The 19,922-nt window shown below is 39.1% G+C and overlaps 1 protein-coding gene across 2 annotated transcripts in view; it reads right to left on the reverse strand.

The window, feature by feature from the left end:
• LOC655103 (epithelial discoidin domain-containing receptor 1) overlaps positions 1-19,922 on the reverse strand; it is a 142,930-nt gene that overhangs the window by 33,392 nt on the left and 89,616 nt on the right. For both annotated transcript variants that reach the window (XM_015985456.2, XM_008201695.3), the window contains exons 4-6: positions 9,326-9,557; positions 4,628-4,775; positions 484-663 (exon numbers count right to left, since the gene is read on the reverse strand). In XM_015985456.2, coding sequence (XP_015840942.2) covers positions 484-663; positions 4,628-4,775; positions 9,326-9,557 — 560 coding nt within the window. The remainder of the gene's footprint in view (positions 1-483; positions 664-4,627; positions 4,776-9,325; positions 9,558-19,922) is intronic.

Genomic DNA, 19,922 nt, shown 5'->3' on the forward strand with positions numbered 1-19,922 from the left:
TTTTCAAAGCATGCCACCTGTGCAAATTCGCCATATTTAAAATTCATGATTTGACAATGGGAACGGATAAAGCGTGTTCTGTCGGTGAAGATAAGGTTGTCGGGGCGCGCTTTATCGTGCCATCTGTGCGCAAATACACCACCGGTATGTAGAAGCACGTTCAGGAAGAGTTCATGCCCCAATCTCGGACCAAATACGACGTCTGCGACATTAACGCTGTCTTGGAACAAACCGACTTCCGCGGCAAATATTGCTCTGTTTATGGCGCTGCAAATTTGCGGATTCTTGCGATTTATTGCGACTGCATGTGCAGACCTAGTGCGTACTTTACCTGAGTTAAGTTCAATCTAAACCGAAAATTTACTTTTTTTTATAGAAATATCGACGGTAGATTGTATTATGTTGAAGATAATTCCAAATGCTTTTTGTATGTTCTTCCAATAATGTTGAGCAGACAGGGCAATTGTTGAGTCAGTGCCTTACCTGAGTTCTCTCCCTCTAGCTGTTTGAGATAGTCGTCGTCCCCGTAGAGCCCGTCCACCAGCTGCCCCAGCCCGCCCCTCATCTGGCTGCCCTCCAGCGCCCCATCGTAGCTGATATCCTCCAGATCAACGTCTGGTTCCCGGGATTCCCCCCGAGGCGCGTTGTAACTCATGATGTTTTCTGTAAAATCACATAGTTAATTAGCGAGCTAGGCTCAAGAAACTTTTAATTTAACGGTATCGCGAGGGTGAATGTGTTGATGACGCCCTATGCACGTGACAGGGGTATTAGGGTATTATGTATGATCCCGTGGTGCGGTATATCTTCATTAGACGCCGAGGTCCGTGGGGATCGAGGCCAACAGCAGGAAGATATACCAAAGGGTTCAGAGTATGCAAATTTAATAAACCTTAACCCGCTCCAAATTTACACGCTTAAAAACTTAATCTCGCTATGGCAAATGCAATAAATGAAGAAGCACGATTTTTCAAGTCTCTCAGCGCTGATGATTGAAACATGCAAAAGTGGATTTGCAATGAACTGTAATAAACCAACAGCGTGATGTGTGCTCTTGAATATGTAAGTTGATGGGTCTCGCGATGAATAATAACTCTTCATTATATTCTATGCACCGGATATTATTTAAATTGCCTTTTGACGCGGTCTGATTAAATTATTAGTAATGTATGAAACGAGCTCCAATCTATTCTGCAAGTTGGTTCCATATGACACTGCTCTTCAAGTCAGACTGATGATTTGAATCAGTTCAAAATATTACCAAAGTCGTTTATAAATAGGACTTTAATTGGATCATCCCTTATTTTGTCCATCATTATCTGCTTAGTTAATGTTAAAAATAACTTTAGATCGCTGCGAAACAAGATCCCTTCCGACTTGTTTTCTTTAATTACTTTCTTAAGCGTGCAACTTGCAAATAATAGCTTCATTTGCTTTCCCGGGCTAAAGTTTACGATTTTTCTAGAAACGAATATTTTGCAGAATTTTAATCAGCAAATAGTTTCGTTATATTCTTCGTATTGACCGTTTAGTGAATCGGATGGTCTTTTTGTGCCCGATCAAATCTCGATATCTGGTCGAAGTTGGAAACATCGTTGGGAAATCCGAAGGCTACCAAATTTCATAAAGGCAATTCGCACGGCGAAACTGTCTGGCAATTTGATCTGCAAAAGGGTCTGGCCTTGGGCACCTGGATTTCCAGTCAGTGCGCCGTCGGCGCGGACCAAAGTCTTAAGACAGAGCATCTGGGCTTGATATGGATTCGCAACTAGAGCTAAAACGGCCAAAATAACTTTCAGACTAATTGAAAATTCGTTCAAACATCACCGACGCCACCAATTAATCTAAAAGCGTCTCGCTCTACCTGATGCAATCGTGTAAAGTGGTCACGTGGCTGTATTGTCTTTTAACGTAATAAATCGGGATATTGACGATAATTAGCTGGAGGGCTTGATTGATTCGTACGTGGTTTGAGGAGATTAAACGGTTTGCCAATAAATGGACGCTAATCTACTTAATGCAAGTCTACGGAATGTGGTCAAAGGGTATTAGCTTGCGGTACGTTAGCCAAACACCAAGATGCTTTTGCCGGGTCTGTCCGCCGATTCCGATCAACGATTGAATAACATTCAGAAAAGCTAAAGCCTCTTCAGGATATTACTAATGAACGTTTAAGACTTTACGGAAGGTCGTACTTCATTTGTTGTCTCCGGGTAAGCGCTGATAAGCGTCAGAACGGAGTTGAGAAAGATTTTCTAAAGTCTGGAAAACTGCTGACAGCAACTCCGGGGTCTTGCACTCGTTAAAATTTATTTCTAGTGGCGTTTAAGTTCGTTATTTAGTCGTCTATAAGATGAATGAAACTTTTTGTTTGTTTTTATGTATTCCGAAAACTTCTCAACTGATCCATCCACTTGTCACATTATTTTGTTAAGCAAAATAGTCTGTTTAACATTTAAAATCTCTATAATTTCTCTTAATACCTGATTTCCATCTTGTTTGAATAATTATCCGAGTAATTAATTCAAGCAAAGTTACACCGAATATCCATTTTCACGTTCCAGTTTTGTCATTTTAAGTTGTCACGAATCAGTTTACGTTTAATTACTGTAGTGCCTCTGCTGTACAAAACATATTCGCTTTATCACCGATTTAGAATTACAAGAATTTGAACAGGGCAAACTTTTAAAACGCATTGGCCATTACTCCGTAAAAAGCAAATGCACTATTTGTGTATCCGCATATTTGTTTAGTTTAGTTAATGTGGTACGGAAAAACATTAATGCAAATAACTTGTTTTTGTGTTAAATGGGCTAATCCCAGTCTAATTTGTTGAGACGGATTCCGGAAAATTCGTAATGGATGTTAGTGGACAAGTGCACTTTTGGGGGAAATATATCGCAAAATTCTAACAGGTATTAAAAAAAAAACAAGAACTATGTGGAGTCGGCAAAATTGAACACCGAAAACAAGCATCACGGCCGTGATAACGGTAGTAAACACATCACAAAAGCTTCAGATAAAACTGGAAAATTGAATAGTGAGGCGTCCGGGGAATATAAATTTCAGTTCGGTGAAAGCGTTTCATCAAAATCTTCGATATGATATCTCTGTAATCCCATATTGGTGTTTGCCGGTGTGTTCTGTACGGCTCGACATCCGAATAAAATTCAATTGACCGGGGAATGATCAGGCAAAACAGATGTTTTGCAATGCGGTAAATGGAATCAAATGACGCGTTCCGCTGTGCCTTCACAATTTCGGGCCAAGTGCTGAAATGGGGCCTGAATTCCAAATTAAGAAAAACGAATAAAAATATTTCCCGGGCCGGATCACTTCGTTGTCACCCAATTTTGCAAAAAAAATTCCTTTTTAGATAAGTCTGTTTAGTTTGATGAAAATCGCGTTAAAATGAATGCGCTTTCCGGAGCAATTGAGTTATTTTCTAGTTGTAGGTTGGCAAGACGAGTAAACAGCGCCTCTCTTTGGAAGTAAACAAGATCCATGCAAAAGCGCTTAATTGCCGTATACACTCGTGCTACCACATGCCGAAGTAATCTCCGAAACGATGGAATTAAGAAAAGACGAATATCAAAGCGAATGAACTTGATATTTAGTGAACTCTGTGTTATAATTGAAATGCATTAGGGCTAACGAAAAACCGTTTGAGATTCTAAAGAACGGGCGCACTTAGCTGTTTAGATATGGAGATAGTATCCACTTCAAAAACGAATGAAACCACCGTAAAATGAATATTTAACTTGTCATAATAGATGTGGAAATGTTCCAGAGGAAACCTTTATCGCGCTACAGCACAACCCCCATTGTGATGTTTATATTTAATTAGACTCCGTTCCCGTTCTTTACATCGTTTTGTAACGACAAACGATGCATCGTTGACTGATAAAAACTCCAAATGAATACAACGTCATCGCCCGTATGCCTCTCCAAACCTAATCCTTTCGAACAAACTCGTGATTCTGACGGTTTGCTAATTGAGATTATTCATTCAATGGGCCTTCCACAAACATCCAGAAATCGCTCCGGTTCAGAAGAGCCGCTCCTCCACCGTTCATCATTTTATTCAACCAACACTCAGGTGCCAAAAGGCGCCCAAATATTAATTGGAACGTGGGTAAACATTGATGAAAAATTTCAGACATCAAACGAAATCAGAGGAAGTACAAAGTTATAATTTTTTGAATAATAGTTGTGTTTTTGAGTAACGCCACTGTTTAAAAAACGAGATCTGCGCTTCACTAATTAGTGCATTCATTAGCTTAAGTATGATCGCCTGGACTGGTTTGAAAAAATCTTGAGACAAATTATGATTGCGTCCAGTTTTTGTTCCGACCAGTTCTCGAATAAATTTTGGCCGTATTTTCACGCTTTGGTGTTATCGGTTCCAAATTCCGCCAGCTCGCTTTTTGGTCCTTTTTGCGCTGGAAAGGATGTGTCACGCCTGTGATGATTGATTTGTGGCGTCGCAGATGTTGCTCATTCGTATTCCGGTTTTCGCATCTCGCGTAAATGGTTCATTAGCGATAAAGTTGTCTTGGAAAAGACGAGGCTTCGCCTAATTATACGTTAACGTGACAATAACGTGAGTAATAAAGGTTCAACTTACGCTCCCAGGAGCATCCGTACAGCTCCACACGCATGCAGACGGTCCTCGGATGCTCGCTGTACGGAATAAATCTGACTTTGCTGGCGATGAACGGCAGCTCCAGACGCTGTCTCACCACCAGATAAGTGTTGCTGTTGCCAGTTAGCACCTGGAAAAAATCGCATCTAATTGAGTTATTAAGTCGGCGTTTAATTTCGAATAAGGGGTTAAAAAAGCAAGAGATGGAGTTTTATAAAGCGACGTTTACTCGAGTATTTTAATGGAGAAAGCATGTCGCAAGGACAAAACATCCATTAAAGTTTCTTTCCTCAACAAACAGCAATCCAGCTCAAATTCTCGACTTGTTGAACACGGGAATGCATGAATAAGAACAAAAGCGATTATTTTTTGACGGATGTTTGGTGTGCGGCCAGCATTTCGTATGGCATATTTTGAGACAAGTGTTGCTTTTTTTAAGTAATGAATTGCGTTATTGCCTCGTGTTAAGACACGAGAAAAAGCGTCTGGTGGTTGAGATCGAATCAAAGTTCGCTGATAGCACAAAAACCAAGAGCGTATTCCTGCCGAATGATGTCTGGGCACAGAGGGAGGTGGTGTTTTTGATTTCTTTTTACCAAATCGCAAATCGTTTTACTTGCAATGTCGGTTGCACTGTTGAAAGTATCTTGTGAGACATATTGACAGCAGACAGGTCGTAAACATCTCATTTGGGTCTTTGTAAAATGGGTTTCAGGCCTGATGATGTCTGAACGACGACCAGTCGAGTTCACTGAACATAATTTTCTACAAATGATTTTGGAAATCTGTCCACACAGAACAAAAATATGGAAATTTACATTAGTTTATTTCAACGCAACGCAAATTAATTTGCATTTATGGTTCAAGTTCATTGGTAGCGTGTCCACTAGTTGTGTAAAAATTGTTAGTGCGTGTTCACTCATGCAGTTTTGTTGTATTTAATTACAAAACGTAACTAATTAATGTAAAATATTCAAATGATATTAATTTTTTACAAATGGTATTAATTCGGTATGTAAAAATTTGTGTATGTATACAGAATACATAAAAAATATAACTAGCGGCAACACATCACTTTTAATAGTAATTTATTTAAATAAATACGTTAATTTTAATTATTATGATTCAAATGCCATTTGCCGAAAAATGTGGTCTCCTCATCTTAAAAGCTTTCAGGCGCATTAGGAGGTTGTTTTTCCGATTTTGAGGGCAATAAAAATATCCCTGACCGTTTAATTGCAAAAGCATTGTCTTGTTTTATTTTTATTTTATTGCAATAATCATTACACAAATACCGGGGGCTAGTTCCACAATCAGTATCAATTTGAATTCGGTTTTGTTTACTAAGGGTAGACAGCTGTTGCACGAGTGGTTTGAATAACGTATATAAAAATGACCGCATTGCGGTGGGGCTTAGTCATGCATTTTTACATAAAATGCATTTTAGGGACACCTGTTTTACCGCATCGAATCCACTCAATAAAAAAACAACTGATTTGTGACACTGGCGACCGACAGTCAAATGCTAGAGTTATTTTATATGAAAAAGTATAAAAACTGTTGACATGGAACTGGCTGACGCTTAATTAAATATTTCTGGGTCGAACGTCTGGGTTGCATTCACCAGACTCATCGTATTTATTTTTGATTCGTCGTTTCGTTTTTAATATTAAATTTTGTCAGCCGTAATTGAATTAATCTTTTCATCGTATATTGAAATACCGCAAACGCGCTGAATAAGATTTTAATGAATGGAAACCTAATAATTTCGTAACGTTGAGCTCCGCGATATCCGCCATTATTCGAACTGAAAAAGCATCCTTTACTTACTTCTCACAACAAAACAAACAATACCAAATTATAATTGTTCCGAAATTTCGTAAACAAGGAAAAACCCGACGGCCAAGTCCATTGTTTGGCAAGTTTACCCTTTTCAGGGAATTTTTACAGGCTTGCAACATCGACTTTGTTATTTTTAGAAGCTTTCTGTTCAGAAAGTACTACACCTACTACACTTCCAAGGAGGAAGCTTTCAAAAACATTTTTAATGTTGCACAAAACGCCAGTGTTGTGACACATCAATTACAGGGGCTTTCATTGACAAAACAGGAATTATACGACTGAAATAACGTTAAACAGATAATTTTGTATAAATCACGAAAATGGGTTTAAACAACGGGCTTGTTGTTTTGTTGGAAGTCTGTGTTGTTAAATGCGAAATTATTAGATAAAATATTGATTTTTCTTTAACGAAGCTTGGAAAACATCAGCATCGTCGGCCGACGCAAATAACACATCCTATCCGAGGCAAATAAACGAATTCGAGATCCAACAATGAACAAAATGCACCTATAACATCGAACGCCATTATCCGCAGTATCATGCTGCAAATTTCCCTCGGGGAACAGACGGAACTCGAGCAGGGTATGATGAAACGGTAATGTGTGCTTCTGCCCGGTACAGAGCAGCGCTTCTGCTACCAGTTACACATCAACACGACCTACCTCCACAGACCTAAGCACGTTTTTCAACGACTGCACACCCTCAATTTTTTATCATCAATGTTACGGTTATTATCCGGAAAATACGACCAACATGCTACCTTATTTATGAAGACTTGCGGAGCTGCGGTTTTGTAGTTTTTTCAACGCTGGTAGTCACTTGTTATACTTAATTAAGGGGTTGTCAGGAGTGAAGATACCATGTTGAAGAGGTCGGCGGAGGTTTATCGCATCGCTAACAAGCGACACTAATTTGCAATCTTGATGCATCTAAGGACTGGGTTAAGAACCAACCAAGAGAAAGAGTAGAGAGATCGATGAGATATTTTAGATATTTTCTATAATTTATAGCAATGTAGTGCTGTGTTAAACCGCCGTCTCTGCGGACAATTTAGACATTATGAGCTCTTTTGCGCCGTTTTCGATCTGGACCCGAAGATGCGCCGTTGCATCCTGGTGTCGTCAAGCCGGATTGCGGAAGTCCTGGAGGAGTTGTTTAAGTGGAAAGGAAATTTTTCAATTTACGACCGCAATCGAATCGTAGTTTTTAATCTAGGGGTGAAGGGTGAAAACAAATGGTTGGAGTCGTTGAGTGGAAGATGACACCGCTAAGAGTACGAGACATTCGGATGATAAGACTGACAAATGGTACAAGTATGATTAACGAGTGCGAGCTTACGCATGATGATGTGGGTCGGTGCTTCCAAGAGAACATAATCTCGTATGTGCAGGAACAATAACGTCTGTTTTGTAGCGTGTTTTGTCTTGATGTATGGCAAGCACGCATACCATCAAGAGGAATAAAGACGACGGGAATTAGTTTTGTCGGGCACAATGTGCGAGCGAAGGGAAAAAATTAATTTCGGCTTGCAAGTTTTAAAAGTGGAGACGGTAAATTACGTAAAAGTGTGAGGAACCTTCTAGATGCAATAAATTTGTCAATATATATCTAAAAGCCGCAGAAGTTATACATTTTAAGGACTGTGAATTTAATTAAAAGTTTAAAACTCCATGGCGTAAAATACAACTCGAGCAAATAGATTTATGACAGTTTATAAGAACGTATCAATGGTCCCTCAACGACAAATTAGTTTTAAACTTTTTAATCAACTTGTCGCTTACGGGCTTAGGATTTAAATCGCTTAAGTCCTACAAATAAAATTATAAACTCGTCCGTAATATTATTACAAGCGAGTTCCACTTTTTACACTTCTTTCTTAAGAGCATTACGAATTCCCTTTTCGAACGGAACATTCTTCGCGCTTTGGAACAGATAATAAAACACGAACTCGTTCCGTATCGTCTGAAACAGGAATATTTCACTTTCGAGCCCAAAAAAATACTGCACCAGTTAACTCCTACAAAGTTTTTAAAACAGTACACACATTTTATAAGTTTCGTACAATGTTATTGAATATCCCGGGACTTGGTCCACTTACCTTACTTTTGTGAGGCAGTTTGCCGCATTCAACCGCCAAGGGAATAAATCCAAAACTTCAAGCTTATATTTCGTTTAAATTTCAAACTTACTCAAGGTTAATGATCTGACTTTAGCATCATTAAGTTACTACCTCCACAAACAACCTTTCCATCTCTAAAACTTCAAGCAATCAATCAAAACTCTTTAATTTATAATATTAACACAGCGGAGCAGTTTTTGATCCACAAATTTGGAAAAATCAGGAAAGGCCTCGGGTGTGTACATAATTCGGATCGGGGCCATTATCCTTCTTAATTTATGCAAATTATAAATAGGTGTCCCTTAGTTACAACGTCCATTTCTGGTGTAAAGTTATGGTATTGCAAGACAGAGGTTAGGGAACGCCTCGAGGGACGTTTCCGTCGTGAGTGTATAATCGCCTTCAACATCCTAGTTTCCCAACTTTACCATAAGCAGCGGTTAACAATTAGTGTCCCGCTTTATTACGGTTGTTCACATTGTTTATTAAAATGGATGTTTTAAAGTTTCACAGCGACGGATACTAAAATCCGCGAATAAATCTTCATTCTGAATCAGAAACCGGCAAAGTATTTACGTATTAAGATAAATGTCCCGTTAGGGGATGCCGCAGTTCCCTTTTTAATATTGTACGCTATCCGCGCTTGGAAAGATTAACGAGCCGAGAGTTGCTCATTGACAATTCTAATTAATTATGATATGTGGCACTAATTATCGTACCTTCTCTCCTCGGGAGTCTTTATAAATGACCCACTGGTTTAACGAAGCTCTCCAATACTCTACTAAAAAAGCTTCCGCGTATTCCTGACCCTGGCCGTTCCCGAAACGGCCCTGGGTCTCCGTCCAGGTCACGAGGTGGTTCTTTTGCAGGTCCACCTCCAGGTACTCGCGCACCTCGCTGCTGATCTGGGCTTTAGGACACCAAGCACCTCCGTTCTTCTCTTGTCTGATCCTGAAATAAAAACCAATCATAATTATCTTGTTGATTTAAATTGAAAAACAATTCATACTGCAAACTTTTCACAGAGAATTTCAATCAAAGCGAAAGAGTAAATTGTTGAACATGTGCGTATTACTCGGTCTACAATAGGCTCTCTCTCCATGGATGTGAGCTAATGATCTAATAAATACCTATTTGATTAGAGATTGCACTCCAATTCCCGATTGTCAATGCGGTTGCTGCTGTGATAATGGACGGCAACAGGCTGATTTGCCCAGATTACAATATTGTGATCTTATTATTAGCTTAAGAAGAAAAGGGTCTTTCATTTCGGATTCATGTTAAGTTTCGCTGTCAAATTTCGCTCCATTAAAATTTTATGTTAGCGAAACAATGGAGCTGTCCGGTTTGCAGACCGAGTTAATTAGATTCGCGATGATTACCTGAACTTTAATGATGGCGAAAATTAAATGACGAAACGTGTGGGTAAAGATTAAACGTTTGACACATTTGGTAATTAATCCTTTAGTGTGCAGAAGAGTAATTTTTATCCAGTTTTTTCACGTCTGCTTTGTTCCAAAACATAGGTATTTTATGCTACGAATCATTTCAAAGGAAGCTGAACGAATATAGTTTCTAGGTCATAAAGTTTTCATAAAAATGCATAATTGAAGTCTTTCTCAAACAGCGTTCTGATAAAAAGGACAAATATCCTTTGACCCCCTCGAGCTAATTTGATTCTTTAATACTAACTTGTTGGAAAACTTAAAATTAGTTAACTTTAAGAAGTTCTGTTTCAATTAGCTACTATTGGCACGTCACTAATAAAGTTCCAACTTTAGGGAAACTCAATCTGAATTGCATATTAATCCGCCCTGTTCATTTGTACGAAAAAGCTTCTTCCTGTTTATTTGGCAAAATGATTTAAACAAAGAATAAAGCACCACATGTCCGGCGTAACGATTTAAAGTCCAATTACGTTTTGGATTTTGGTTTAATTAAATACTTCTCGTAGGTCCTGGACAGTAGGCCGATTTATTACGGTACATAGTTGCATAGGTAAGCGAATAGTATGAAACGGGGCTTTATTTCACTCTCTCTAGATATACATCGGTAGCAGCAGCAAACAAGCTACCCCAGCACATATTGCCTCTTATAGTGCATACTTTGCAGTTTTCTCGAGCACCGAATTCACTTATCTTCGCACTTAAACTATACCACATCTGTTTGCTTTGTGGCTGAGAGGTGTCGCAAGTTTTATTAGAGGCTTAAGGGCGCCGGTTTGTAATTCATATCGGTTTTGCATTGACAGTGTAATTCCGGGCAAAATCCTCCTTCCGGAGGAATTGCCTGGGAACGAGCGCGAGAGCATGTCTCGTTAAACACCAATACACCCTGTCTTTATGCCAACTACAAACGAGATTATCATGTCATTGTTCCGGGGAATCGCAAAATTGGGTCACATCCATAACCGTGCGGTCCCCACGACTCCACCGCGGGACCAATGCTTTCGCACCATAAAAATGCTACTGCTAATAGGTTGGAAAGTTGGACCATCAATTAGAACTAGTTTAACGATGATCGTAATTTCCCAAGTTGGAAACACATTACTGTAGCAAATTAGAGCGGATGAAGTTTCCTCGTTTTTTCGTCGTATATTTTGTGTGGCGACCACAATAATAGTCTCCAACCTATATCTGGAGCGAGAGCCGCCGCCATGAATAATTAATGACCGTAATGGATTGAAGACTCAAGACGCATAACAACCTCCCCGTCCGAAAGATTACTTCTAAATAGTTTACCGTCGAATTATTTGTCCCGACTCTGGAGTTTCTGGAGCACAAACGTTGTTTTGTTGCTTCCATCTTTTGTCCCATTTCATGGAGTAATTAATCGACATAATGTCGATGATGCCACTGTTCATTGACGTCCATTAATTATCATACGCGTCGGTGGTACAAAGCTGCAATACTTTTTACGGTCATGTACCGTATAATATCACCGTTAAGGCTCTGGACCAGTTTTTTCAAAATTTGACGCAATAATCATTAAACAATTGGACGTGATCTGAGATCCTAAATCAGAAAAAACGAACTGACTGAAGAAAACAATTTCGATTTAAATTTGATTTCATAAAGGAACAAATTGTTAGGTGTTTTGAAGAAGTCAACTCCTTTCACTGCTACGTACGTGTTCAGGGGTTAGAAGCAATGTAAAATTAATTACGCAGAAAATTTATTGTTTAAGCGTTGAACAACAAACAGAGCTTTTTTTTTTTTAATTTTATCAAAATCTACATAAACCTACGTCCTACGTCCTGGAATAATTAGAGCTCCACTAAATGCGTCCAAGCATAACAAGAGAAAAAATTGTACGTCCTTACGGTTACAAAAACTGTATTAATAAAACACTTTTGTGGTTTTCATTTGTACCCTCTGCACGTTTTGCGAGTTTGAGGGCATACAGAATTTCCCACTTGACAACTGGGGTGGCAAATGTGATGCATGAAATTGAAGAGAATAAAGGAATATCACTTCCAGGGTTGCAATGTTGTTAATCTAATTGGCGAGTGAAGAGAGACAAAAATCCACGAGATAAATGAATCCCTTTCACGTGGTGGAATTATTTCCCTTGTACATGTTTTGACGTTTGTGTTTCTTTGTGCCTATAATTCTTCACTGAAATCTCCTTATCTACTTCTTTTATTTGGCACGAAAGCGGCCGAGATTATCATCCATTTATGTAATCTCTCGCGAAGGGACATTAGCTTGATTGGTCGTAACGTATGAATAGAGGCATACACATGTTGCCGTGTATGAATATGTTTGACCAAGTGGCTCTAATCCATTGCAATAAATCTTATTAAAGCAGGTATAGAACAGGTCGGCCATAAATATGAGATGTTCATAATGTAGATGATGCCATAAATTAGAAAGATGCATTCATCGCATCAAAGCTACCACCGCAGAAAAGCCATAGACCTCCGGGGCTGGAAACGTGTTTCAGCGGCTTTTCACGCATTTGCATCCGAATAAACACTTCAACCTCTTTATGGACTCGAGACGCGTCAAGAGTGACATAAAAATTCACTTGACGCTTACTCAATTCGTTCCGAAACGGCAATTTCGAAACAATGTAGACAGGTGTGCCCAAATCAGCAAGCAAAGGCTTTGTTCGCCAGACGTGAAAGACTGCACTCATAAGCGAGTCTAAGGACGCAGGGTCCACTGGATTTGGAATTGGCATGGTCCTCATTGCAATCACTTTTAAAAACTTGTTTCTTTTCCTCCAAAAAAGATTGAAGTTTTGACTCAAAATTAAGGAACAAAAATTATAAAAAATAAATATATTGGGAAATTACAAAAAATGTTTAGTGTGTTCTACATCTTCTCTTAGTGCTCTCAATAGGTGCTATTGTGAACGTCGCAATAATACTGATGCTTCTGAAATCTATTTGTCTTGCAAAGTTAGCTTCAGACTGATAAGAATAGTACTTTAACTTTCCCTAAGTGGCTTCAAGAAAATTATAATTTGTTCACTTTACATTTTCTAGTTGTGCGAGTTTTGATAGCAGTGTGTGATAGAAGCAATTAAGGCAGGTGGCGGAGGATGATTTAAAAACTGCGTTAGACAATTAATATGTAATATGCGCACCTAGAGGTGGATGGAATGAGCAAGCCGCGACGTGTGAATTACTAAACTAATTGGTTCGCTAAATTTTAATCTAGTGAAAGTCATCTCGGAACAATTAATTAGCTTGAAAGCATCTGCAGCTTGGTTCAACGAATTCTGCGGGTAGGAGAAAGATTGTTTCGGTGAGTTATTCCCGTTCCATGTCTCACCGGGCAAATCATCTCTCAGGAACAGTTCGGGAAAACTCTGGAGTAATAACGGCAAAAATAGAAAGTAACGACCCTATCTGGAATGTCCCTGGTAGTAAAACAAATGTCTTCAATTAGTTGACCATTCGTCCACCTTAATTCCATCCTCCTGAGGGAGGGTATCGAGCGCGCGGGTGCTCCTGCAGCGGCAGGATATTACTTCTGGATTCGGATATGGTATTGCTGGCTGTTGTTATGACAACAGGGATTATTTTTGGTCCTGAATATAGTGCGCGAGGGGCCGTCACTGAACCACGGGGGAATTTCAGAGAAACTGAAATAAATGTGCACCTTCGGTTGAATAAGCGGTTTATAAATACGACAGGACGAGCAAAATTCACCATTGGTTTTTTCGCGAAATATTACCTGCAATTATCGCGAAGCGACCACTCTGCGTCATTAATCACGATCCGATATGAAACAATTAATAATAATTCTTCGCGTAATTGAAATCTCTGCTTTTGAAAGGTGAATTAAGGAGCGACGACCGGGTCGGCATTGCAAAAACAATGCGCTGATCGGATCGAATACATAGGAAAATCATTTATCAAACATTCGCTATTAATATAATTTTAAACGCTTTGTGACAGCGAGAAGATTAAAGGGCCCATTCCAGGCACAAACAATTCATCAAAGTAGCCATATACGAATTTCTTTTTGTCAGGGAAATATGTCGGAAAGCGTTTCTATATGAAATCGTTTGACAAATCGTCCATCCCCCATTCAGCCAGATAGATACAAGAGGAACCAATTGAATAATCCCAATCGATTCGCGGGAGCAATCACGACTTCTTCCAGATACGTTTCGATGCTTTTGATACAAACTGCGCGCTGTTATCGCCACGAGAATCTTAAATTACCTTCGCCCCCGTGTGTTATTCGGGTTTACTTAACTTGCAGCGAGTTAATCGATTGGCGATAACAACCATTCGATGGCTAATTAAACGCAATTTACATCTGCGATTGCCACCACAATTTTGCAGAAAATTATCAATTACCAATAACCCCATCTAAATTAATGCTTTGTTCCCAATCTAAGGACCAATTTGATGCTTAGCCACTATGAATGATTGTTCCTGTTGGCAATTTTGAGTTTTATTTTTACGGTTGAGTTAACAATAATCCAACAATTTTGTTATGTTGATCGGTAAATATTTGCCAATTTCTAGTGTTAGAAACCGCCAATTTTTTGTCTCAAAATTCTGAGTAGAAAAGGTATTTGCATTATAGAAAATTTGTGGTCTACTATTTTTGAAATTAGAAGCTTTTAAGTTATAGGTAAACAGTTTTTTCTTTCATTTAATTACGTTTAAAAATGATTATAGCTCGGACAATTATAAATCTGAGTGAAAAGTTAATTAAAAATGCGAAAAGCCATTGACAACGATTAAGTGCAAAAGTGGTCATCTGCTTTAAAAGCCCTTCAGTTTTTTTAATTTCGCTGGAAACATATTAAAGTAAAATAAGGTTGCGCTAGGATAATGCGCTTTCAGTGTATAGAGCGTTACTTTGTAAGAGTAAACGACCATAAAAGTTGAATTTATGCAGCAGCAACTTTTTAATCAGCTCGTTATAAGTGGGCGCAGGTTAAAGAAAAGTCGAGGTAATTTAAAAGTTCTGTCAACGCGATGCTCCATTTTAAAAGTGTACTAAATGACCCGAAATCTCAGTAATCTTCTACCGTTGGTCCTTATTGATGACAGGTATTACACTGCTGGCCGAAGGATTATTTCGAATGCGGGATATATTGCCTGTGCTGTAATGGCGGTTTTCTTTCAATAATTCTTCTTATTTTATGTAAAAGGAAGCGGAAACGTGGCAAAAATAGAGTGATGTGGCAGGTTTAAGAGCACGTTTCCGAGGTCACGACGTCGAAACGGGTTAAATCAATGCTTTCGAATAAAGATACGCTGAAGATTTACAAATTGACAGGATTTTCCGTGTGGAGGTTTATTGCGTTTCTTCCCCCAGGTGACGAATAATAAGCAGTGACGTTTTAAGCAGCGCTGGGCTTTAACTGTCGTATTGAAAAATTACTCATTAATCCTAGTTTTATGCCGCCAAGGTGCACAAAGAGGTCGGCCATCAATACTCGTCGGTTGAATGGCAAGGATTTGGCAGTCGGGAGACAACAATACGGTCCCGGATCGCGACCCAAAAGAGATGTTTTAATATTCAAAGATTAGAATATAAATATGTAAATAATCGTTAAAGCGAGGCACGCGCATTTGACTGATGATCGGCGTCAACTTCGAAACCGCTAACAAAGCGGCCGTCTGTCAGACCGAGACGAAATATAAATCATCGAAATGAACAGTCCGTGTCTTTTGAAATTCCACTCATTACCGAAACTCCAAGAGATAAGTGTCAGCTATGATCGAAAGCGGTTCTCGCATAGACGTCCTGCAAGACCCTCAGGTGAACCGCTGTATTCGGCGAACTGCGCGCTTAATTTATTACCCTCGACTTCCCGAGATCAAGAAGAATGGCTGCGGGACGAATGAAGAGTTACAGATGCTGTGCATACTCCAGGTTCGGGCATAACTCACTCCTTCCCACTTCCTCTCAAACAACTTATATTAAATCAGCGAAAAGTTAACTCGCCTCGACTTATGAATCTCGACTTAATTAACTTCGCAGAAATCATTGATCTTCCGACACTTCTTTGACTAAAGGCTGCCTTGCACCATCAAAACGTCAAGCTCAATAATACCCCTTATTTACGAACTGGAAACAACCATGTGATGCACGATCGCAGAACCGAGCATCTTTCACAGTGTCTGTATTAATTTTTTTAACTAATCAATACAAAAAAAATTAAGAGGCGTTCGAAAATCCCAAAAGCACTTAAATCTTTCATTTTTCCGTTTTAATTTCGTGTCAATTATCTCACAGCACTTGACCGGATTTCAGCCGCTGTTAATTATATTCCGCAGATTTCGATTACAAAGTCGAATGTCAATCAGATTTCCATCACTCGGTTGCCTCAAATCCCGCTTCGCGATTTTAAAGAGGGAATCGCTTTTGGAACCCCTCAACTATCATGAGCTGATCTGAATTCAGAATAGGGCTTTGAAATACTTGAAAGTGCATCAAAGAATTGAGAATGAGGAAAGAAATGCAATAAATAGGAAGTGTGTTGCGGGAAAACCGACTGAACGAAAGTCCCGTCAATTTGTAGATTTTCCGAAGATATCAATTGCGACTGATCTTTATTGATGAAAGTCGATTCAACTCACTTTTGAGCGTCTGTACAACATTTAAAGTAAAACGTCTTGTCACATAAATTTATTGGAAGGGGAAGAACTCGTCCCAAAATGACCGTTTGCTTTTATCCGAAACCGACTTGTTGTTAAAAGTGGATCGTCGTGGTTATAGTCAGTTTGGACCTTTCCCTCGGCCATAACCCCACGAAAGAATTAAGAAAGCGAACAAAATTATAAGCGCCTCTCGTTGACATAACCATTTGACTCGCATCTTGATTTAGATTATTATTAGTTGTAATTGTTTAGACAACAGTGCAACAGGTGTGCTCCACTATCGCCTTGACGTATAAATATTTATTCGAAAAGCAAGTGCAAAACGAACACCCGCAGCGCAAACGGAAACTCGTTTTGTAGGAAAATGCGTTTTCCGTGTATAAAAGAACATAACCGAGCGCACGACCAACTAGTGGCTGCTGCTTTCCCTCGATTTTTCGTTCACGGGCTCCCCTTTCTGCGTGCCTACTGCGTACCACTGTGCAAGCAAACGGAAGCGAGTTTCATTTGTCTCTAGGTGTGCTGACAAAAAAACGGATGGTCTTCTTTTGGAACGCACGCAACGACAAAGCAGGGGAATCAATCGCCGTCTCCACGTCTAATTCTTCACTTGGAGCAATCTCGCCATGAAGTTGTATTGGACTTTGAAGTTTGCAAGCGGGCCGAGTTTAAAGAACTTTCCAATTTGTTTACACGAATTTATGCATCTGCCTTTCATTAGAGCCAAAAGCCTGATTCAGATTAATGGGTTCCGGCATTTCTTTTTCATGAGCTGCTACCGAACTCAACTTATGCAAAAGTTCCAAGATCTACTCCTGATTGGAGAGCATCAGATTCAGGAGATTATCGGGAAACACCATCTACACTGTTTACAAGACTTAATGCAATTACTGGGTTATTGGAGTCTAGGTGGTGTTTCAGTGTTTCAGGAGTTTCAGGTGTTACCATGACTACGCGCATTGCAGCATACGTCATCATCGGGCTGAGCACTGCAATATGACAATTTAAAATCCACTATCGGCGTCTTCTACGCTATAAATTCATATGAACTTTCATAGATTTATGGGAAAACAAAGTTCCGCGTTTCGTGACATTTGTTTAGATTTATCGCTGGGCCCACGCAGCCTGTCATATCGGTATATTACTCCCTTTTTGCAGCGCTATACCATCATTTTTGCTCGAACCTATAATTTATATGCGCGACGCTGTCGAGATATATTCTCATTCGTTAATAATTTGCTGCTAAATAGTCCTCTCTTCTCACTTGCAGTAGCTGTATCCAAATGTAACAAAATTAAAATTTTTTGAACATTAACTATATCGCACCAGTAAAACCAGGTAAATGTTTCAGAGAGAACAATAATACATTAGTTCTATAGCAAATTAGACGCAAGGTTTGTATTTTACAAATGTAATATAACTCTTCACTAAAGTACGCTAACTAAAATTTAACTGCGTTATTGTCTTTATCCGGAGCTAGCGAGCCAATAAAATTAACAATTCTCTGTTTATCTTTCATATAACTAAAATTACCTATAATAAGTTTGCGAATGTTTCTCTGTTTATAAAACGTACAGTATGTAGTACTAATAACTGTGTCAATCTGTTTAGTAACTTTATTTTATTTGTGCACTACTGTGGACCAATGAAATAAATAGTAATTATTTGAAATGAAATAGAAAATGATACAGTAAAACCTCTCAACAACGGACACCGATGAGGAATCTTTAATTGTCCGTTATGGAGAGGTGTCCACTAATGGGAGGTGGGCAATTTTAATATATATATTTCTTAATGTGACACAATTATCATTATCCGGAAATAATTCGTCCGCAAAAACATTATTTTATTATAAATATATATTTTGGAAGGCTTGTCATTTTCCGTAAATTGTTGTTAGTTTACGATAAACTTTTATTTGTAGATATGTATCAATGGTTACGCATATCTAATCAGGAAAAGATTCCAAGATTGTTTCAAAATCTTTATTTAGAAATTTCTGATGATTATTACAACACAACGTACTGTCTTATTAATAGAGACCGGACTTTTTGGAAATGGTAAGATAGTGAAACACAGAAAAAGTGAAAAATGTAGGAAATTAATATGAAATATGGGAAATTAACAAACTAAAAACCTCAAATTCTGAGAATAAACTTAAAAACCGTGTGATGGAAACACTAAGAAACTACGGGATTAAAAAACTGGAAATCGATCCACAATTTATCCACGATTTTTGAACCCAAGTGTAATAGAAAACTGGAAATTCGGTAAATTACATTTACATTTTTACATGCCCAGTTTTGAGCCCATCGACATTTTCACCGAAACTTTGTCAAATCCGTTTTCCAATTTGTCAAGCGTCCAGAATTCCGTAACTCAAACTAAATTAAACAGATTAGTTGAGATGCTCAAGAACCCTTCCTGCACACATTCAATAATCCTTCATTAAAATCGCTGTAGAACACAGTGGTAATTGGAAAGAAGTCCGCAGGTGCATCTCATGTGATTGATAGTTGGGGTGTGAATCCCTCCTTATCCTCTTAAAGGCGAAGGGTCCGACCGTTCCCTCTGCTTTCCTTCCGGTATCAGCGTGTGTGTAAGAATTGGAAATGTTTTCGCACAGGAGGAGTGAATGGGACGCAGGATCGATCGCGTGAAGCAGTGACGTGTAAGGACTGCTGGTGGCGGCGTCGTGTTTACTTCGATAACGAACTCCGTATGCGTGTCACGTCTCCGGAATTGCAAGTATCAAGCGACTCTCGCTTTCCGACCGAAGACAAGACAAGAGAGGTCCTGGTGCATGGTCTCTGCTCTATGCGTGGAAAAGCGGTTTCGGTCGCTGCAACAGCCTCGAGTGCGTGGATCGATAACCGGCTCGAGCACGCGCCACATGTGCCATTATCCGGGACCGGATTAACTCGATATGAATAACCGGAAAACTGTAACCCGGAACAAAATGGAAATTGGACCCTATTTGATTACTCCCGGACAGATTATGTTTTTACAGTTTCTTCAAGGGGAGAGAAAGCGCGACAAACTTCCTAATGTATTCGATAAAACAAAAGTTTGGGAGGGGTGCACGAATTGTGGCGGAGGATCCAGCCTCCACGTGGCGGAGCAAAGATTTATTTCACTCGGTCTACAAACATACGAGAAGCGGACTATTTCAAACATACGACATGAAAAAAAATCGCGATTTTTCTATCATCTAACAAATTTTCAACAAATAAACA

This window comes from Tribolium castaneum, chromosome 1 (genome assembly GCF_031307605.1).
Source record: "Tribolium castaneum strain GA2 chromosome 1, icTriCast1.1, whole genome shotgun sequence".
In the NCBI taxonomy this organism is placed as follows: Eukaryota; Metazoa; Arthropoda; class Insecta; order Coleoptera; family Tenebrionidae; genus Tribolium; species Tribolium castaneum.